This window comes from Chiloscyllium punctatum, chromosome 45 (genome assembly GCF_047496795.1).
Source record: "Chiloscyllium punctatum isolate Juve2018m chromosome 45, sChiPun1.3, whole genome shotgun sequence".
NCBI classification, from domain to species: domain Eukaryota; kingdom Metazoa; phylum Chordata; class Chondrichthyes; order Orectolobiformes; family Hemiscylliidae; genus Chiloscyllium; species Chiloscyllium punctatum.
This window is the reverse complement of record NC_092783.1, coordinates 54,111,410-54,134,604: the sequence shown is the minus strand read 5'-3', so window position 1 is coordinate 54,134,604 and position 23,195 is coordinate 54,111,410. Positions and strand designations below refer to the sequence as shown.

Here is a 23,195-nt window from a genome sequence, read left to right as displayed (position 1 = left end):
ACCCAATCTAGTCCCACCTGCCAGCACCCAGCCCATATCCCTCCAAACCCTTCCTATTCATACACCCATCCAAATGCTTCTTAAATGTTGCAATTGTACCAGCCTCCACCACAACCTCTGGCAGCTCATTCCATACATGTACCACCCTCTGTGTGAAAAAGTTGCCCCATAGGTCTCTTTTATATCTTTCCCCTCTCACCCTAAACCTACGCCCTCTAGTTCTGGACTCCCTGACCCCAGGGAAAAGACTTTGTCTATTTATCCTATCCATGCCCCTCATAATTTTGTAAACCTCTATACGTTCACCCCTCAGCCTCCGACATTCCAGGGAAAACAGCCCCAGCCTGTTCAGCCTCTCCCTGTAGCTCAGATCCTCCAACCCTGGCAACATCCTTGTAAATCTTTTCTGAACCCTTTCAAGTTTCACAACATCTTTTTGATAGGAAGGAGACCAGAATTGCATGCAATATCCCAACAGAGGCCTAACCAATGTCCTGTACAGCTGCAACATGACCTCCCAACTCCTGTACTCAATACTCTGACCAATGAAGGAAAGCATACTAAACGCCTTCTTCACTATCCTATCTACCTGTGACCCCACTTTCAAGGAGCTATGAACCTGCACTCCAAGGTCTCTTTGTTCAGCAACACTCCATAGGACCTTACCATTAAGTGTATAAGTCCTGCTAAGATTTGTTTTCCCAAAATGCAGCAACTCGCATTTATCTGAATTAAACTCCATCTGTCACTTCTCAGCCCATTGGCCCATCTGGTCCAGATCCTGTTGTAATCTGAGGTAACCCTCTTCACTGTCCACTACATCTCCAATTTTGGTGTCATCTGCAAACTTACTAACTGTACCTCTTATTTTCGCATCCAAATCATTTATGTCAATGACAAAAAGTAGAGGACCCAGCACCGATCCGTGTGGCACTCCACTGGTCACAGGCCTCCAGTCTGAAAAACAACCTTCCACCACCATCCTCTGTCTTCTAACTTTGGGCCAGTTCTGTATCCAAATGGCTGGTTCTCCCTGTATTCCATGAGATCTAACCTTGCTAATCAGTCTCCCGGGGAACCTTGTCGAACGCCTTACTGAAGTCCATATAGAGCACATCTACTGCTCAACCTCATCAATCTTCTTTGTTACTTCTTCATAAAACTCAATCAAGTTTGTGAGACATGATTTCCCACGCACAAAGCCATGTTGACTAACCCAAATCAGTCCTTGCCTTTCCAAATACATGTACATGTTGTCCCTCAGGATTCCCTCCAACAACTTGCCCACCACCGAGGTCAGGCTCACCGGCCTATAGTTCCCTGGCTTGTCTTTACCACCCTTCTTAAACAGTGGCACCACGTTTGCCAACCTCCAGACTTCCGGCACCTCACCTGTGACTATCGACGATACAAATATCTCAGCAAGTGGCCCAGCAATCACTTCTCTAGCTTCCCACAGAGTTCTGATCAGGTCCTGGGGATTTATCCACCTTTAACCGTTTCAAGACATCCAGCGCTTCCTCCTTTGTAATCTGGACATTTTGCAAGATGTCACCATCTATTTCCGTATTGTCTATACCTTCCTATCCTTTTCCACAGCAAATACTGATGCAAAATATTCATTTAGTATCTCCCCATTTTCTGTGGCTCCACACAAAGGCCGCCTTGCTGATCTTTGAGGGGCCCTATTCTCTCCCTAGTTACCCTTTTGTCCTTAATATATTTGTAAAACCCCTTTGGATTCTCCTGAATTCTATTTGCCAAAGCTATCTCATGTCCCCGTTTTGCCCTCCTGATTTCCCTCTTAAGTATACTCCTACTTTCTTTTTACTCTTCTAAGGATTCACTCAATCTATCCTGTCTACACCTGAAATATGCTTCCTTCTTTTTCTTAACCAAACCCTCAATTTCTTTAGTCATCCAGCATTCCCTATACCTACCAGCCTTCCCTTTCACCCTGACAGAAATATACCATTGGGTTGAAATCAGATGTGGGGACATTTTTACTCGATCATCTCAATTGGATCTCAATGTATGCTGGAGGATAGCAGAAGCAGATTTAATGTTAATTTTCTAATGGAATTGGATATAATTTGAAAGAAAAAAATAATGCAGAGTTCTGGGGAAACAATGGGAAATTGGGACAAACTGTTACTTTTTTCAGATGAATAGCCGGCGCATGACAAAGCTCCTTCATGATTCTGCACAGCTCTATGCCACACCAAAAGGTAAATTTGTTTACAAACTAATAGAATGCTTAGAAATAGAATAAATCATTGAGCTAAGATTGCTGCTGAAGCACAGGAGCCAACTTGCATTTTGCAAACACCCTGAAGCAGCGATGCATTTATGATTTGATCATCTCTTTTGCAACATGGGTGATGGGAAAAATACCGGCAGGGACAGTGGGCAGAAGCCACATTTTCTTCTTTGTGATAACACCCTTTATATTAACCTGAGAGGGAAGACTGAGCCTTGGGTTAACATCTCAACCAAAGGACAGTCAGAAAATGTCTTTTCGCAGCCCGATGTCACTGCCACATTAGAACAGTTGCAGCACTGGCGAGAGTGTGGGATAAAACTTGAGCCAATTAAACAGTGTGACAGTGTGTGACACTAAACCTGCCAACAGCAGAATGGTGACTTGTATATACATCTCCACCCACTGGACAATTACATGCATTGGGAAATACAGTTTAGACTTACCGTTCTCCCGCTCCTTTATCACCCTTAGATTTCTGTTGTCAGGAAACTTGTGCTGCAATGAGAAAATTGCAGGATATTGGTGGACAGCCTCAGCAATACTTAGAGCTGTTGAGTGCCAAATCTTAACCAATTTGCCATTTGATAACATATAGAGTAAGACAGCATGCAAAGAGACCCTTCCATCCAACTATGTTTGTAAACCGAACTAGTCCCACTTGCCTGCACTTGGTCCATATCCCTCAAAACTTTTCCTATTCATGTACTTACCCTAATGTCTTTCAAACTTTGTAACAGCTCCTGCAACCATCACTTCCTCTAGCAGTTCATTCCACACATGAACAACTCTCCATATAAAAATGTTGCCCCTCTTCCTTTTTAAACCTTTCTCCTCTCACCTTAAAAATATATTCCCTAGTTTTGAACTCACCTACCCTGGGGAAAAGATCCTTGTTATTCGTCAGACTTCTGCGGTAAAGAATTCCATAGATTCACAACATTCTGAGAGAAAATAATGTGTACTCGTTCTTCTGAGATTATACCCTCCAGTCCTATACTCTCCAACAAGACTCTTCCTTTCCACATCTGCCCTCAGAATGTTTCAATAAAATTGTCCCGTTTTTCTATATTCCAATGAGTACAGGTCTAATCTACTCAACATCTCCTCAAAAGGCAGTCTGACTATTTCCATATCAGCTTTGTGAACCTGCTCTGGATTCCCTCTTATGCTTATATATTTTTCCTTAGATAAGGAGCCTAAAACTATTCTCAGTATTCTAGCTCACTAGTGCCCTGATTATTTTTTCTACATTTATACTCCATTCTGTTTGAAATAAAGGTAAACATTCCATTTTCTTTCCCTATTACCCCCTTAAATTGGATGCTAGTTTTATGTGATTCATGGACGAGAACTCTTGATTTAAATAATGTCCAGATCCTCTATTCTTCCTGTCAAAGTACATAACCTCACATTTACACAGATGATATTCCATCTGCTGTTTTGCCCACTCACTTAACCTGCCTGTGTCCCACTGCAGAGTCTATGTGTTATCTGCACCAGTTACCTTCCAATTAGTTTAGTGTTAACAGCAAACTTGGCTATAGTACATTCACTTTCCTAAACCAAGTCATTTATCTTGTAAGTAATTGCGGCCCCAGCACTGATCCCTCTGGTACTTCGCTAATTACAGGTTATCATCCTGAAAATGTCCCCTTTATTTCAACTATTAGTTTTCTATTAATTAGCTAATCCTCTATCCATGCTCATGTATTTTGAGCGAAGTCACATTTGCAATGATCATTTTGTTTGCGGTGTGATGGTGAGGAATTACCAACTTAAAAATAAACAGGCTTGTGTTTATGAACTATGAATTGTTGTTTACACGGGCTTGCTGTGTTGCTGTTTGGACAGCAGATTAAGGTTGTGCAACTATATGAAATCATCAGTTCTACTGTAGGGAAATATTTCTGCCAAAGTTGATTAGCTTATTTGGCTAAATGGTAAGGTCGATTCAGAGTAATATCTACAGTATAAGTCATGATTGGGGATGATCCACGGCACCGATGACCTCATCTGCATCATCAATTCTGAGGTAGAGGCACTACTATTGACAAGAAACTGAACTGGACTATCCACACATGACTACAAGAAAAATCAGAGGCTTGGTGTTCTGCAGTGACTAATTTCACCTCCTCACTCTCCAAAACCTGTTCACCTTCTACAAGGCACAAGTCAAGAGGGTGAAGGAATGCTCCCGACTTGTCTAGATTTGTGCAGCTCCATAAACATTCAAGCAGCTTGGCAGCATACAGGACAAAACAGATGCTTGATTGGCACAGTGTCTAGCACCTTCAACATTCACTCCAGCTACTATCAGTGCAGTCATGTTTGCAATGTGTCCTATCCACAAGATGCACTGCAAGAATTTGCTAAGCATCCTTTAACAGTGCCTCTCAAACTTTTAATCCCTAACAACTGGAAGGACATGGGCTTGGAATGCAAGGGAACACCACTACTTGTAAATTCCCCTCCATGTTGCTCATCATAGAAGGGAATTCAAGCCTGCAACCTCCAACAGGACCTTGTTTGTTGTAACTTTTCATTAATTTTTGCCCAGTTATTAAACAAAAATGTAGGTTTCAAATTGGACAAGGGGACTATTATATTTTTCACAACACTTAATGAGAATTTCATGTCACACCAAAGTTTAATTTGGAATAGAATCTCCACAGTATGAAAACAGGCCATTCAGCCCAACAATTCCACACCAACCCGACCACTCAGATCAATCCCCCACCCTATAACCTTGTATTCCCATGGCTAATGTACACACCCCTGAACACAATGGGTAATTTATCTTGGTCAACCCATCTAACTTGCACATCTTTGGACTTTGGGAGGAAACCAACTCAGACACTGGAAGAACATGCAAACTCCATACAGCCAGTCGCTCGGGGTTGGAATCGAGCCCTGGTCCCTAGTGATGTGAGGTTGTAGTGCTAACCACTGAGCCACTGTTTTTATGCTAAAGATAAACTGCATTAAGAATTCACATTCAACCTGTACAGCCACTTTGCCTGTTGTTATGACGTTACATGTCATGCAGTACTCAATGTACAGGCTGAACACTATACATGAAGCATTGAAATCATGAAATATTTTAAAACTGCATGATTACTGAAGAGTGGCAGAGTTGTTGAAGTACAGAGATATAAATAGATACTAGATCTCTTATCCATGTATTACAAGTTAAACTTGTAACTCCTAATCCTAACCATTCTCATCTGGACACCTTTCAGACTTTACATCCTTTTACAATCTAATAAATCTGACATTGCCTATTCTGCTAATTGTTTTCAACATCTATATATCTTGTGCCACAGCCCTTGACCTTTCAGCTTGGTTGTCTCACTAACCAAAGAAACTATGTGATATTCTGGAGGGTTTATAGCCTCTTGCTCTGTCGCACAAATTCCTTTCACTTGACACTAGCATGTGGATAGATGTGCCACAGATGTCTGACACACACACACACACACACACACACACACACAAACACACAATCTCCCAAAAATGGATCAATTGACTAATCACATATGTAAGTGATAGCATTATGTTACAGTCCACATTACAATACACTTTTACATGCACATCATATTGTGGAGCAATGAATGGTGATGTGACGTTCCAATGTTTGTTACATCACATGGGTGACCAGAAATCTCTCTTAAGTATATGTTAGAAGCTTTTGCAAGCTGACCATTGACCTGTTTGGCCATGTTATGAACATGCCCACATCCTTGGCTGTCAAGTTATGGGATGAGACTTGAACCTGGACCTTCTGCCTGAGAGGTGGGAACACTACCCACTGCACCACCAGCCCTTGCGATGACCTACCTAGGGGGAGTCAAAAGTGTGACTGCAAACAAAGTTAGCTATTATGTAAAATCCTCCTATTCCACTGACACGCAAGCAAGAGGGTTCAGATAGAGATAAGCGTATCAAAGGTAGCTGGCTCATGAGGTGTGGTCACTGCTAATGAGGCAGAAACATGGAGGAAGGGGACTGAGAAGTAACTGATGAGAAGATGGTGCCAATAGGGAGAGGGAGTTGACTCCTCGTCTCTGTGTTCTGCTTACAGAAAGGAAAGAGTGACCAGTTTGCTTTCTCATAAGCAGGAGGAAGGAGAAGCATGTGATATATTTTAAGGAAACTACAGAATTTTAAATTTTGTCAAATTTTACCTGGTTTCTGTGTCGTGGTCTTCCAAGTCTTTATTCCACAATCTTTGCTTCAGCCTCTGTAACAAATAGAAACCAGATCACGTTAAGTCCAGAGGTGGCACCGAGATAATTTTCTCCTAACCCTTCCTGTCATTTCTCTTCACTCTCACATAACCTTTCTCAGCCAGCAGAATTCTACAGATGGCATGGCATGGTTCCAGTTTAAGTACAGTATTCCATTAACCATCTGACCATGGTGACCCCATCAATCCTGTTGCTAATGTCCATTCCTGACAAGGGTAGTAGTCAGCATGGCATTAATGATGACAGCCCTGACCAAAATACTGTCCCAGAATCCAAGAAACACAAATTCCTGAGAGAAATTCTGAAAGCAACAAATTGAACTGCACACCTTTGATGCTTTTCATGAATGTGGAGGAGTACAAGATACTGTATAAAGGTGAGCTCATCAGTAAGCCAGTCTCCTGTTATGTCACAGACAATAATGAACTACTTTTCTTTATACTTCTGTGGAATGTGGGTGCCATTGGCAAGATCAGCATCTGTTGCCCATCCTTAATTGCCCTTCTGATAAATGAAATGGCCGAGTCATTGCAGTGGGTCTGGAGTTACACGTAGGCCAGACCTCGTAAGGATGGCACTTGCCCAAAAGGAGAGTAGTGGCAATTGATGATACTCATCATGGTCACCACTACTGAGGCGAGCTTTCAATTCCTGATTGCTATAGAGTCATACAGCACAGAAACAGAACCTAAGGTCCACCCACCCAATGCTGACCATGTCCCAAACTAAACTACTCCCACCTGTCTGCACTTGGCCCATATCGCTTCAAACCTTTCCGAGTCATGAAGTTATCCAAATGCCTTTTAAATACTGCAGCTGTACCTGCATCCACCACTTTTTCTGGCAGTTCATTCCACACATGAACCTCTTGCAGTGTAAAAAAAGTTGCCTTTGTGTCCTTTTTAAGTCTTTCACCTCTCACTTTAAAAATATACCTCCTAGTTATGAACTCCCCATCCTAGGGAAAAGACCCTTATGTATGCCCCTCAGGATTTTATAAACTTTTGGTTTTCATTGAATTTAAATTCCACACACTGCTGTCGTGGGACCTGAACCCATGTTCCCTCAGCGTCTACATGATTAGCCTAGTGACTTTGACATTACAGTACCATCTCCCCTCACTAATATCACTGACAAGTTAGTGAAACAGAATTAAACCACTTTCTTCACTTGTTCTCTGGCTGGGTCTACCCAACTCTAATATTGCTTGAGAAAATGGCGGTGAGCCACTTTTTTGAATGCAACTAAGTGGCTAGCTTGGCAGTCAGAGTCAGCCAAGTTATTCAGGGTTGGGAGTCATTTTGTAGGACAAGTAATAACAGCAGGTTTCTTTCCCTAAAGGGCACTTTGAATGAAATAATGTTTTTCACAATAATCTACTAGCTTCACATTCACCACCAATACTATCAGCTTTCTTTGAATGGAATCAAAATTGTCCAACTGCAATGGAATTTGACCTCATACCTCCAGAGGATTAGCCCAAACACCAGTATGAGTAACATGACATTCTACCCCTCCCCTTTGTCGAGCAGTGCCCTGTTATAGTTCATCAGTCTAGAAAATGCTTTGAAACACACAATCATATACAACCTCGGCTTCCCCATCATTTTTCATTTATCCACATTCAGCCTCTTTATCTTTATTTTGGGTAAATTCAAATAATGTTACTGTGAAAAAAGCAGCTCTGCACATGCCTGACTGTACTGAAACAGTTGGATACTGTGCATTCAGAAGGTCTGTTTGTTGGCAAGGATATCTTAAGGTTATGCCAGGGTAACATTCCAAACTATATCAGACTGCTTTATACACTGTACTGGAGGAGATAGAGCTGGGAATGCTTGGAAAGGAATTTCCAGACAGCCATAAAATATAGGAGCAGAATACACCATTGGGCCCATCCTGTCTGCTCTACCATTTCATCCTAGCTGATGAAGTTATCATTTAAGACAGTTGATGACAAGCTGCCGACAACAGGACAGTGGAAATTGGGAACATGCAAGTGAGCAGAAGGCTGTGAAGCTTGAGGTGGTTACCGAGATAAGGAGAGGCAGGACCACAGAGGCTATGGAGAATTTTAATCTGAACTGGAAGACTATGCAAGCCAGCAGTGACAGCATCATTTGTGAGCAGTCAAGCAGGTATTACACTATCCTATTCCAACCAGTGGATCGTTACAGAACGCTGTGGAATGTCTGGAAGCTGAGAAATTGTTGCTAGGGAGTTAAGGGAACAAGATTGATAGGCTTGAGGTACCCTGAGGTGTGACTGCAGATGTAGACTCTGCCCTCAATCTCACTGTCTTGCTTGTCAAAACATGACTTGCTTTGTGTTTGCTATGGAAACTCTAGCACAGTGCAGGACCTGCTGGCTGACTGATGTTTTTGTGAGTCATGAACTTGCTTTTTCAGTCTGTGCAAGTGGGCCACACTCCACCCAAAGAGGAGCAACAAAAAAGAGAGCAGACTGTAGCCAATGATGACATCAGATTTTCTATAGCCCTCACTTCCTTCTACACATACTGTTTTGAATTCAGACCAACTAAACTGGTCCCAGATCAGATCCCTACAGAAACCTAAGAGTAACTTGCCTTTTTAAAGCGCTTTAGGAGGGGTGACCAATAACATGGCTGAGTGATGGGTTTAAGGATGATCTTATCAGTGGAGCAGGAGATGGAGAGGTCAAAGGGATTATGGAGCAGATTCAACAATGTGCTGTCCAAGGTGCAGTGGGTGTTGGTGGAACAAAGGGAGCACTCATAAGCAGGTAGATTCAGGGCATGGGAATTCAGGTGGGGATTTTAGGACTGAAAGGGGTTATGGGGGGGCAAGGTCATGAGAATCATTTTATATTTGAGATGATAGGAGAATGAGACCCAATATAGGCCAGTGAGCAAGGACACTGCCCTATAACATAGAGAGTGAAGAACTAAGTTACATTAACCACATGTAAGCCTATGCAAACAACTGCTCAAGGATTAGCTGAGCTGTCTTTTTCATTTGATATGATCCTCTTTACTCTCCACAGTGACACTGGGTAACTAGGATGAATAGATGACCTTGCTGTCCACCATTGTTAGGACATAAATGATATCAAACAAGTCTATTTCTGTTATTTATGGAGCATTTTTGCACCTTTTGACCAGGTATATCACAATCCCCCACCACCTATTGTGGCATTGTGGTTATGGCATTGGACAAGTAATCCAGTAGGCCCAGGCTGATGCACTGGGGAAATGGTTCAAATCCCATATTGACAGCTGATGGAAGCTCAATTCAATTAACAAGAATCTGAACTTGAAACTTAGTCTTCTAATTTGTGACCATGAAATGATGATTCACTGCTGTAGAAATCCATCTGGTTCACTAATGGTGTTCTATGAAGGATATCTACCATCCTTACTTGGCCTGGCCCACAGACTCACAGCAATGTGATTGACACTTAACCATCTGAAATGACCTAGAAAAGCAAGGGCAATTAGGGATGAAGGAACAAACACTGCTCTTGCCAGTGACTTCCACATCCCATGACAATAATAAATAAAGACACCCCCACAGAAGTAGCAAGGACTAGCAGACAGCTGGTGGAGTGATTCAGACTTCACATTTACAGTACCCTCAGGGCATCTAGAAAATGTAGACTGGAAATCTTCACTCGGAGTGGACATCATTTGAACTTCCAATATGTTCCATTCATTTCTCCTTGGCTTCAGTTGATTTTCATCGACATGGAAGTCTATATTCCACCACACCCCTCACTGGCCAGTGGAACATTCCCCTCCCCCCATTTCCCCATACTTTCAACCTGCTATTAAATACCATCAAATGTGTCTCTCCCAGCTTTGGTTTTTGCTCCACGTTCTGAAAGGCAAATTCAGCTCCCCTGAGTTATTAGTTCTTTTCTCAGTGACTAAATGAAACCCAATAGAAGCTTAAGATGGAACATGGGAGTCATGTCAGATTAAGAAGTGAAGAGAACAACTTCTTACCTTTATCTTGAAGTGCGAATGAACGAGTGCAGAGAGTGTGAGAACCAGTGCAACAGCAGTTCCTATGAATAGATATTGAAATAAGTGGGTGTTTGTGTGCTGCTTGTCTTCATGTAGACTAGCTTTTCCTGCAGCATCAGTAGGTTTACTGAGAGTCTGTGAAGGAGATACAGCAGAGTTTGATGCAGGCAGCACATTAGGTACAGTACTTCCACCATTATTAACCTCTGTTTGCATTAAATTGCCAGTGCTGTGATGTGGGTCATCAGTCGTGCTGCCAAACAAGGCATCCTTTTTAACAACAGTGCTTTTGTCTTCTGTGAGTACGTTGGTCACTGCAGACGTTGCTTCTGTGCTGGGAATAAGCTTGTAACCCGTTACACTCTGTATAGGAGACGACAAGGAGCAGAAAGGCTCTAGTGTGCTGACATTATACAAAGATTTTGTGGGAGAGTCTCTGTTAAGATAGCTTGAATGTGATCCATTGTGCAGGTCAATCAGGCAACAGTTTGAAGCAATGGAGATCTCAGAGGCTGTGGGAATAAATTGATTAGATTAGATTACTTACAGTGTGGAAACAGGCCCTTCAGCCCAACAAGTCCAAACCGACCCACCAAAGCGCAACCCACCCAGATCCATTTCCCCAACATTTACCCCTTCGCCTCACACTACGGGCAATTTAGCATGGCCAATTCACCTGACCTGCACGTCTTTGGAGTGTGGGAGGAAACCGGAGCACCCAGAGGAGACCCACGCAGACACGGGGAGAATGTGCAAACTCCACACAGTCAGTCGCCTGAGGCGGGAATCGAACCCGGGTTTCTGGCGGTGTGAGGCAGCAGTGCTAACCACTAAAGTTGAGTACATTAATTACTTGGAAGAATGTTTTCTTTAAGATATTTGTCCACTTTCTTGAGCTGCTTTAAAGATTCTTTTCTGTCTAATTGGCTCATCCCTGTAATCAGCCCTTCGCAGGACATCATCCACAGAGGAACAGTACAATAAATGTATAGACCATGGTTAAAATCACTAGAAAGGATACTAACTGTCCCAATTTCAACAAACATTAACAAAAAGGAAATAATGTTGGTGAGATGGTGGCCATAAAGATTGGGAGCTGGAGAGAATAGCAGAGTTCAGTAGATAACACGATAAAGGACAATATTGTAGAGACTGGACCATGTACAATTGAAGAGATGGGGACCTTTATCCCTTTGTTATTTTACCGCATGTGGGTGTTGTTGGCAAGGCCAGCATTTGTTACCCATTCATAATTGCTATCGATCTGAGTGGCTTGTGGGGACATTTTAGAGGGCAGTTAAAAGTCCATCACTTTGCTGTGGGTCTGGAGTCACGTGTAGGCCAGGTAAGCAAAGTAGGTTTCCTTCCCTTTAGAGCTTTTATGGAATTTATTTTTAAAACAACAATTGATGACAGCTGTCATGGTCACCATTACTGACATCAACTCTATATTCCAGATTTAATAAATAAAATTAAATCCCACCAGCTACAATGTTGAGTTTTGAACTCACATCTCCAGAGATGGAGTCTCTAGATGAATAATCCAGTGACATTATCACTTCACCACTATCTTTCCACTTAGCCCTTAAGCCTGTTGCATCACTCCTAGCCAATCTACAAACTAACACCATAAACCTGTATTTGGCCATATTATGTAATATTGGAAGTTAATACAGAACATTATATAAGAGGGGAGATTGTCTCGGCAGAAGATTCTGCTCAAGTGTGCCACATTTCGGAAGGAAGACTACACAGAAAATGTACAAAGTTCACAATTAAACTTCGAAGGAAGTAAAGAAGCAGGCAGATATGGAATTGAGATAAACAGAAGTTCGTGCTTTTGAAGTAAATCTAGGAGTTATTAAACTTTGGAAATAAAGGCACACAGCAGACAAGTTTAAGAACGAGGATGAAAGCCACAAGGATATGTGGAAAGTCTAGGTATTAGGGATTATAGTTAGTTTTTCAAAGGAAGTGTAATGAATTCTCTAGAGCCATGAAATTAAGAAGAATCCCAGTTACCTTTCAGGAAGGAAAGATAGCCCTCTGACTGCTCTGTGGCTTGTTTTACTGGGTTGCACTGGTCAAATATGTATATATAGTGACTCAAGATAGCATGGAAGTAAGCAAACAGATCACTTTTACACCCAGTAACAACCTTCGTATCTGGTTTCGAGCATTGATGGGAGTTCTGTAAAACAAAACAAGGAAGTGTTTAATTCCAATTTTTAAACAACGCATCCTCCAAATCCCAATGTATATTTTATAGTAAACATAAACAAAGTTCAGTTAAACAAATTTATATTGGACACTTTCCAAAGAATGATAGCTAAATTGATCATTTGGTATAATTCCAGCACTTCAAGCTGCTCAATTATTTCAGCTTTTGTGCAACTCTCGCATTCACTGACAGAAACTAAAGGGAAAACTAGGATGCCAAACGATAGATTAACCTCTCACCTCTAACCTCCAAATTCTCTCTCCATCAGCTCCTAAAGTCTATTTGTGCTGTGAGTCATTGAGAGCAAAGCTGATCTTTGATCTAACTCCATTTGACCCTGGTCAATAAACATCTATCAATTACAGGCTTAAAATGTACTAATTTATTAACAATCTTTGTGCACAGAGGCATTTCCTAATTTTGCTCTTTAAAGAAGTGGGTCTAAGTTTTAAACTTAATCCCTTAGTTCTGGTACTTTGGTTCAGACATCATCTCAGACTAATGGCGGTATTGCACCAAAAGTTTTAAAATTATAAGTATAGTTAACATTGTGATAATGATTTGCTTATCTTGTTTAATGAAGCTGACTGAGGGATAAATATTGGCAGGACAGTAGGGATAATTCCTCTGTGTTTCTCTGAAATAGTGCCACAGCATCTGGTACATTCACTCAGGGTCTCAGTTTAAAGCCTCACCTGAAGCACCTCTGATTGGCTCATGCTCCCTCAGTTTTTATGTGCTCAAGCCTTAGGGTGGGTCCTAAACCGAGGACCATTCTGTTCAGAGGCAAGAATTTGACTGACTGAGCTATAGCTAACATTCTAGCTTCGTTCCCTTATCTCTTTCTCAAAACATTAGAACTTAAATCAAATTGCTCTTTAACCTTCAAGACTGTGGGAAATAGAAATGCAGTTGATGTAATCTCTCCTCATAATTTAACTTTAGATAGCCAAGTTGCAAATATGGTAAACCTACATTACACTCCCTTCGAGGTCAATATATCCTTCCTAAAGAGCAGATTCCAGACGTGTATGCAGCAACTCAGATATCTAACCAAATATCTTTGTGTCATGGTAGTATTTTATCTTGTAGATTGTTGTACATTAGAGGTATCTTCCACTGTGGGTCTTTACACCTCACTTTGATTTCTCAGTATATCAAAATCTTTACTTGACCAGTTCTGCAGTATGAACATTTTTATCAGTCAAGCCCTTTACTTTACTGATCATCGACATGTCTTACATTACAGCTTACATATATTGATAAATGTAAGTTTCACTTTGCTATTTTACTTAATGTAACAAAGCAATAACAAAGTATAATCATGGATAACAATTAAACCAGTCACAGAAACAACCAAGGAATAACCTAGATGTCAGCAGTTCACTAACAATTTATTAAAATGTAAATGAAGACTGGTTTCTTTCAGTGACAATATTTTGAGATACAGTATTTGCTGAAATTTCTTTTAGATTAGATTACATTACAGTGTGGAAACAGGCCCTTCAGCCCAACAAGTCCACACCGACCCGCAACCCACCCACACCCTTACATTTACCCCTTCGCCTAACACTACGGGCAATTTAGCGTGGCCAATTCACCTGACCTGCACATCTTTGGACTGTGGGAGGAAACTGGAGCACTCAGAGGAAACCCACGCAGCCACGGGGAGAACGTGCAAACTCCACACAGTCAGTTGCCTGAGGCGGGAATTGAACCCGGGTCTCTGGCACTGTGAGGCAGCACTGTGCCACCGTGCCACCCTGCAATGAAACTTGAATAAAAGCAAGTCTCCTGAAACCATGTAACTTACCAGCATCATTTACTAGAAAATCTCATTAATGTCCTTTCGGGAGGAAAATGCAGCAATGCAATTGATACTTAACTGCAAATGAGGATGGAAAACAAGTACTGGCCTCGCCAGATATGCTCATGTCTCATGAATGAAGTTTCAAAAAAGAAGCGATATCATTTTCTTTAGTTAGGTGGGTAGGGGGCCTCTATATCAAAACACAACAATCTTAAACTGGGTTCAAATTCATGAATCAAATCGGAGAACACATTTTCACAAAAAGAACAAGTGGAAACTCTCTTCCCTATAGCTCTAAGGCTAATTGTAATGTTCAAAATGGAGATGGTTAGATCTTTGTTTGGTGACTGTATCGATGGATATGAAGAAAAGGCAGCAAATGCGTTCAGGATTGGATTGTCTGTGAACCAGAATCAATAACAGAAAAGGTTCAAAGGCCTACTCCAAATCCTAAAACCACCAGAAATGTCACTGATGACTGTGAAGTGAGCGTGGTGCAGGGGTGGGGGGGGGGGGGGAGTGGGGGGGGCGGTGGTGGATGTGGTGGGAGACAGGGGACTGGAGAGTGCTTATTTCTGACTAAAATAAATTAACTATGTCAAAGATATGTATCTCGTCCATTAAAAGAAACACAGCACTGGTTGAAATCACATTGTCAAGAGGACGGACTGTTTTTGCATTCACAGTTCCTCCCTGGCAGACCCTTTTTCAGTCTTTATCTCCTCTGCTCAAAAAACTACGCCCTGGCTGGGTGAGAGTGATGATTTTTGGTTAGAATAACAAGAGATCTGCTCACAACAGGGAGTACAAGACGTGTCAGGTTTCCAATTCCTCTGACACACACAGAGCAGCAAATAGTTTCATAATTCATGTGAAAACACTGCCCTGGAATAGAAGTGGAGCAAATACAGATGGGAAGGGATGCAAGGCAGCATTCCACCTGTACTTTTAACCATTGACTAGTTGCTACATTACTCTGAAGCTACTTGGATTCTGCCTGAACTGCTGTGCTCTTACAGCACCACTAATCCAAAATCTGGTTTCCAGCATCTGCAGTCATTGTTTTTACCACATTACTTTGAGTCTGAGCTGCATAACAATCAGAAAATGGCTTCTACCTTCCCTCCTTGAGCACCTTCAGGTACTGAGTTGGATTGTTGGGTGCGTGCCAGCCCAGGGATTGCTGGGATCTTCTAAGAGGGAAGCAACAACTGATTATTACTCGAATAATACAGAGACCAGTAGAATGTTTTGGGGATCTGGGTTTGAGTCGCACCACAGCAGATGGTGGTATTTCAGTTCAATAAAAAACCTGGAATTCAAAATGCCTACAAGATGATTGCTGTAACAACCCAGTCTGGTTCACTGATGTCTTTAGGGAAGGAAACTGCTGTCCTTACCAGACCTGGCCTACATGTGACTCCAGGCCCACACAGCAATGTGATTGATCCCTAACTGCTCTCTGAAGTGGCCAAATACAGCACTCGATTGAATCCCAGGACAGATAAGGATAAGCAATAAATACTGGTCCAGTCTGTGAGGCCTATATCCCAGGAGTGAATGAATTAAAACAAAAGTTAAAATCAAAATTAATCAAATTAAAGGGACTCAGAAGATTTGAAATGGATAGGAGTAGGAAAGAAAACTCAGAGATAAGACTGGCTATCCGGTTTGGAGCAAATTTGGGTCCTGAATCAATCGGCCAGCTGCCTGGGATTCATGACCTCTAATCATGGCAGCCAAATAAAGATTTCTACTCATTTTGACCCTGTGTTAAGATTATGACTCTGTGACCTTCATCACCAAGAGTGTCTACTCCCAGTTATGTAACATCAATTGTCTCCACCCCTACCTTTCAGTTCATATGCTCAATTTTTATATGCAATCATCCAGGTCTCTGTTGGCTCTGCATTTACTGTGTTGTACCCTCCCATGCTGTTCTGCAAACTTCAGCTCATCCAGACCTCTGCTGCTTGTATCCTAACTCACACTAAGTGCTGGATCACCAGTTTGCATCAGTCTCTGTTCCAAAATTCTCCCCCTTGTTTTCAAATCCTTCCCACATGATAAACTACCTCAAAGCCTCAATTTAAATGACTGGAGATCTCGTATTTTTCTTCTATTTTGGCCTCTTTCTGGGAGAAAGTATCACATGATTTGGTATGAATGCTGCAGTTGAGTCAGAAGGATCACACAGAGGGATGGGGGCCTGTCAACACAGCTATTCCTCTCACTGACTTGGCACTTAAATCTTGAGACTCAGTGGTAAAAGATTAGAGTAACGCTGGAAAAGCACAGGAGGTCAGGTAGCATCCGAGGAGCAGGAAAATCGACATTTTGGGCGCACACACACACACAGACACACACACAGACACACACGAGGCAAACGAATAAAACATTGTAGTCAGGCACACAGTAAGGAAATAAATTCTTTCTCTGGAATGCTTTGTATATATTGAGTCAGAAGCAGGACTTAAATGGTATGACAGTAAAATAAAGGCAGGGTCTGAAGCAAATGCAATAGTGATTGAGAGTAGTTTATTGCAGTAACGGCCACAGATCAAGCAAGACTCCAAATATAGTTGAAGTTCTCTCAAAACAATGATTGATGCATTATCCTTCCTGACTGCTCTCCATGAAGCCTTAGTTATTTTATCTTCCTCTTTCTCCTTCTCTTCTGCAAATGACCAGACCAACATCCTTGATTCACCAACCCGATAGGACTCCCCTCCCCTTCTTTTTCAGAAACATTATTTTACAATTCAAAAATGATTTTTGGATCATTTCTCAGGTCTGTGGAACATGATCCCACCTATCCTGTGGTAGAATAATGGCTGTAACATGTCAGATTTCCACAACTTCAATGGACTTTCGCGTGTGTGTGTGTTTGTGTGTGTTTGTGTGTGTGTGTTGGGGGGTGGTTCTTGACTGATGTTAATAACATTCGAGAGTGTGGTGCTGGAAAAGCACAACAGGTCAGGCAGCATTTGAGGAATAGGCGAATCAATGTTTCGGGCAAAAGTTTGGAATTCCTGATGAAGGGTTTTTGCCCGAAATGTTGATTCTCCTACTCCTCGGATGCTGCCTGACCTGCTCTGCTTTTCCAGCATCACACTCTTGGCTCTGACCTGCAGCATCTGCAGTCCTCACTTTCTCCTAGTTGGTGCTAGTAGAAGGTCTATGGAAGTAACTCTGCACCTGATTAATCATCTAATAACAACAACCGTACTTTGGAGGAAGGGAAAACAACATTAAAAATCGGATAATGGTACCTATCATAGAGCCACTAAGGAAGAAATAACTACAGGGGAAGCTCGATTATCCAAACGAGATGGGTGGGCACTATTCGGTTCTCGATTAAATGCCTTTTCTCTGGGGGTCGGAGTTTTTAAAGTCTGCTCCCCATTCAGGAGACTGCAGCAGCACACAGCGTGTGAGCTCCTGCCTCCAACACCGCGCCCCACACACCTCCAGAACCCCATCCAACCCCACCCCCCCCCCAACTGCGTTCAACATCATCCCCAGCCCCTGCCCCCCAACCGCGTCCAATATCGGTGACCCCCGTCTCCGTCCACCCCCACCCCCTCTCCGGGGCTGCCCTGTACAGGACAGTGTTGGAGAGATTATCTGGGGAAGAGGGGGTTTAGGGTATGCCCCTCTGTAGAACTCCAGGGAAAGTGGGAGAGAGAGAGGGCGGGAGGTCAGTCATTTGGAGACGGTGCCTGTTTAATCACTGTAAACAAAAGGTGCGAAACACGTCTTTGATGTAATGTTTCTAGCAGGACCTTGAGATCTCCTTCTGATAATCTGATTTTTGGATAATTGGTATTCAGATAATCGAGGTTCCCCTGTACATGGTGCATTTTAAAAGTGCCAGTGTTAAAAATGAGAATTCTGGAGTGAACAGCATGGAAGCAGCCAAGTGCCCATTTCAAATGGGTGAGTGTCACTCAGAGAGTTGTCTCTCAAGAATGGAGGGAATTCTTGAAGGAGACTTGGTAGCATCTAACTGCCCACCGGACACTTATGTGGCTGCCTGACTCAACAATACCTATGCACCACCTACAAGGGCCTGCTTCCCAAGAGCTACTGAAGAATGTAAGAAATAGGAGCAGGAGTAGACCAGAAGGTCTCTCAGTCTGCTCTGCCATTCAATACGATCACAGTTTACAAATGCCCTCAACTCCACCTTCTCCCTCTATCCTCCTTGTGCTCAATTCCCCTGGAATTTTTTTTAAAAACTACCAATCTCCATTTTTAATATATTCATCATGGAACATCCACAGTCCTTGGAGGTAGAGGTTTCCAAAACGTCACTAGCTTCTGAGTGAAGCAATTTTCCTCCATTCAGTCACTGGGCTTTGGGGTAATCCTGTTTTAATATTGCTTAATAAGACAATAGCAAGAAAGATAAACACGTACTTCATCAGAACAATGTGTGTGAAGTATATTCAGGAATGTCACCACTTGTTGCGTCAGATTGTAATTGCTGGAGTTCGTCTTAAAGTGGCTCATCAGGAGCTGAAGAGAGTTGTTGAGTTGCTCAGCAGTGACAATGATAAAACAGCGATCAGTCTGTAGGGAAGAAAATAAGAAAATAACTTAAAAATTGATAGGAGTGAGAAACAAGAGCTCTCATTATGACCATAAAATCAGGGTGAAGTGAGCCAGTGATCCTGAGCCAGGCCCTAATACTTGGATTGCGGTCTTGCAGATTCAAAAGGCATCAGGTTGGGTTCACAAGATCAAAAGTAGGAGCAGGAGTAAGTCATTCAGTCCTTCAATATGATCATGCCTGATCATCCAACTCTACCTTGTTCCCTCTTTCTCTACATACTGTTTGATCAATTTAGCCCAAAGAACTATATCTAACTACAATCCATTCAATGTTTAGCCCTCAACTGCTTTTTGCTAAGGCATAGAATTCCACAGGTAAAGAAATTTATCCTTGGGTAGTAAACTAGCAGATAACAGAACAATGTAATTGAGATCTCTGCCTCTGAGGTAGAGAGGGGAAAGTAGGCAAATTTCCACATTTGATCACCATCTTGTGAGCCAACTGCCTATCTTGATTGCAAGAATGAACACCAGAACAGTAGGGCAAACTATAATGTCCCACTATCAAATAACCTTCTGACTATAACTAAGGTTACAGCTCGAATGGATGATCACAAAATGACAGTCACAGAAAGCTATTTGGAACCACAGACCAGCAGGAGTCACCTCAGGACAAATCAAAAGGCAGGAATTGGATGCTGTGGGTTTGGAATGTATTAACAGGATGTTAAGAGACATTAACACCTTGGCTCTGTGGTAGCACTCTCAATTCTAAGACAAAAGTTTTAAAAGTTCAAAGGCCACTCCAGAAAACCCGGCATATTATCTCAGCTAACACTCCAGTGCAACACTGAGGGACTGTTACATTGTTGAATATGCAATCTTTCTTTTAATGAGGATTTTCTGTGCATAAACTAATTGTCATACATGCATACAGAGTAAGAGCAGATGCATTCACGAAATAATTCATTTAAGCACTTTGGGATAAAAATGGAAGGAAAATGTTCTAATCTTTTTCTATGAGCCATTGTAATTGTAAATAAAATTATGTGTATCAATCTCACCAGAAACAATCAGAAATTTTGGCACCAAATTTGATTTTTGGCAAGAGGATAGAATTTTGGAACAGATTATCACTTGAACAGTTCACTACTTTCTCAAGTGCTTTTTGGGTGAAGAGGTTTATTTCCAATTCCCTATTGGATTTCTTGATAAGTGTCTAACGTTAAATGAGGCAATATTTTGACAACTTCTACCATTTAGAAGGATAAGGGAGGTAGATACATCAGAACACCATCATCATTAAGTTCTCTTCCGAGTCACACACTCATTTTGACTTGGAATTATATTGCTATTACTTCATGACTGCTGGGTGAAAATTGCTTCCGAACAGTGTTGTGTGTATACCTGCACCATGGCTACTGAAAAGAGGTGCCACATCACCATCTTTGCAAAGGTTATTCAAGATGGGAATGAAATGTTAGCTCTGCCAGTGATGCCCACATTCCACGCAAGAATGCATTTTTTTCAAAAGCCGACCTGTAGGGTTTTAAATACTGCTATTTTGAAGTTCTAGAAATATTTGCATGATGCTAATAAAAGATATCATTTTAGTTTTGCACAAGCTAATGGCCATTCAAGGCAATAGGCCTCACTTATACTGTAGATTAGTTTAAATTCGCTGAGGAGAAGGCAAGATCAGAGTAATCATATACCTTCAGTACAGGAATGACCGAGTGCAGACACAGTTGGCCTGAAGTCATATTTGTTGAGGATCAAATCTCCTTTGTAACATTTGGCAGAAGCTACCTGGGAATCTGGAATTTCTCCTCCAAGCCACTCACCATCCTGATTTGGAAATATCTCACCATCTCTCAGTGGTTTAGCACTGCTGCCTCACGGCGCCAGGGACCTAGGTTCAATTCCACCCTCGGGTGACTGTCTGTGTGGAGTTTGCACATTCTCCCCGTGTCCGAGTGGTTTCCTTTGCATGTTCCAGTTTCCACCCACAGTCCAAAGATGTGCAGGTTACGTGAATTGGCTAAGCTAAATTGCCCATAGTGTTCAGGGATGTGTCGCGTAGGTGTATTCGTCAGGAATAAAGAGTAATGGGGAATGGGTCTGGGTGGGTTACTCTTTGGAGGGTCAGTGTGGACTGGTTGGGCCAAACGGGATTCTATTCCTTCAGTGCTACTGGGCCAAAATCCTGGAATTCCCTCAGGAATCCCTACAGCAGCATTATGGACTGCAGTAGTTCAGGAAGGCAGCTCACCACGATCTTCTTGAGGCCTTCTAAGTATGGTCAGCAAAGTCCGGCCAGTGATCCCACCATCACAGCCACAACAAAAGGATCAGTTTTGTAAAAGCCGTCATATTAAAAACAGGAGATAATCAAACACACTGGCAAGCTGATATTTCTTGCCTCCAAATTTATACTGTTGTGAAATTGTATTTAGATCTTACTGCAGTGGCTTTTGTACTGCACGTTATATAGTAACGTTATTCAAGCTGTGAAATAGAATAATGTAAAAATAGGCTGAATTTAAATGACACCTAATCCATGCTCACTCCCCCAAGTTTAAAAGCTGAGGGAAGTCCACCTGGAGGACCAACAGTTGGCCCACACCCATTTACCATTGGCGGCTTTTCCATTCATTGATTCCAGGAAGTACTGCTCCCCTCAGCATTAGGAAATACTGCCTCAGACAGCCATTGACCAATCAGAGGCTGAAAGTTCTCCTGTACTGCCAGTGATATTACACGGGGCAGGGGAGGCCTTTGGTGACTGTGGGCAGTTTGCAGTGACAAGGCAAGGGAGTGGGACGGAAGAGCAGAACGCAATGCCCAAGGCTGGAGTCATGGCTGTGGCTTGAGGAAGCCGAATGAAAAACGGGTTTGAAAAGGAGGGAACTCTCCCACTCCCCCTTCCACCTGAGTCTGAGGAGGGTATCCACCCTTCAGTCTGAGGAGGGTATCCTGTTGACTGGTCACTTGGCATGTAACACTCTTATAAAATCTCAACATAGTGTCATAGAGATGTACAGCACAGAAACATTGGTCCAACTAATTATTAACTGTCCATGCTGACCAGATTTCCTAAATCAATCTAGTTCCATTTGTCAGCACTTGGTCTAGATCCCTTTAGACCCTTCCTAAGTGGCCTTTAAGTTGAAATTAATTGCTTACTGAAGGGCATTAGACTACTGGTGGATTGCAGTCCAATGTCTCCTACTAGAAGGAAAAAAAGGCAATCTCATGGAGACCTGTACAGCTTTAATAGAACTAGACAGGATAAATGCACGAAGGATGTTCCCAGTGACCAGGGAGAACCAGGGCTCATTGTCTAAAGATACAGGGCAGGCTATTTAGGGCTGAGATGAGGAGTAATTTCTTCACTCAGAGAGTGATGAGTTTGTGCAATTCCCTGCCTCAGGTGCATAATTGTTTAATTGTTCTGTTTCAACATGAAATCAAAGCAAGGGTCACTTACCAATACAGCAGTTTTCACATTTGTAAAGGTGTTGTACTTTATCATACTCGGGAGCAGATTATCATTCTGGGAAAGAAAGATCCAGTTAGGCCCTTAGAAACTATTACAACTGAGGCAACTGATGTTGATTGAAAGTGAAGTGTATTGAGGAATGTAAGACAGTCAGGAAGTATTATATTAAGCACTATAAGCTGCATCAAAGTCAGTAGCACTACCGTGAGGGATTAAAAGCGTAGAGTGTAAATCATCATATATACTTGTGTACAAATTAAGATTTTGAGACCAAATTTTTCATAAAACGTAGTGGGCTGACTACTGCTCGAGTAGTAGGTATGTTAAAATAAGAGTTACAGGATTTATAAGAATGTGGATGACAGGAAATGTGTCTGGCTGAAGTTACAGTGATAATTGTGTGTTGCGTTGCTTTGTTTCTCTAACCAGATTGTTGATCTTAATCTGAATCTGTTCCGTTAGCCATTTGAAGTCATCGGGGCTGTTGCACCATTTTTCTGTTGCAATAACAGGCAGAAATACCAGAAGACTCAAGCAGCAGAGTGCCTATAATAAAACACAGAAATGATCATGACTAGCCATGTCTAAC

The 23,195-nt window shown here is 42.1% G+C and overlaps 1 protein-coding gene across 1 annotated transcript in view; it reads right to left on the bottom strand.

Moving 5' to 3' along the window:
- The window catches only part of LOC140467439 (uncharacterized), a 63,679-nt gene that overhangs the window by 4,504 nt on the left and 35,980 nt on the right, over positions 1 to 23,195 (bottom strand). Inside the window, exons 2-8 of the mRNA XM_072563792.1 lie at positions 23,033 to 23,152; positions 22,595 to 22,660; positions 18,970 to 19,122; positions 12,539 to 12,707; positions 10,496 to 11,028; positions 6,448 to 6,503; positions 2,707 to 2,758 (exon numbers count right to left, since the gene is read on the bottom strand). Of these exons, the coding sequence (XP_072419893.1) occupies positions 2,731 to 2,758; positions 6,448 to 6,503; positions 10,496 to 11,028; positions 12,539 to 12,707; positions 18,970 to 19,122; positions 22,595 to 22,660; positions 23,033 to 23,152 (1,125 nt within the window). The 3' untranslated portion in view covers positions 2,707 to 2,730. The remainder of the gene's footprint in view (positions 1 to 2,706; positions 2,759 to 6,447; positions 6,504 to 10,495; positions 11,029 to 12,538; positions 12,708 to 18,969; positions 19,123 to 22,594; positions 22,661 to 23,032; positions 23,153 to 23,195) is intronic.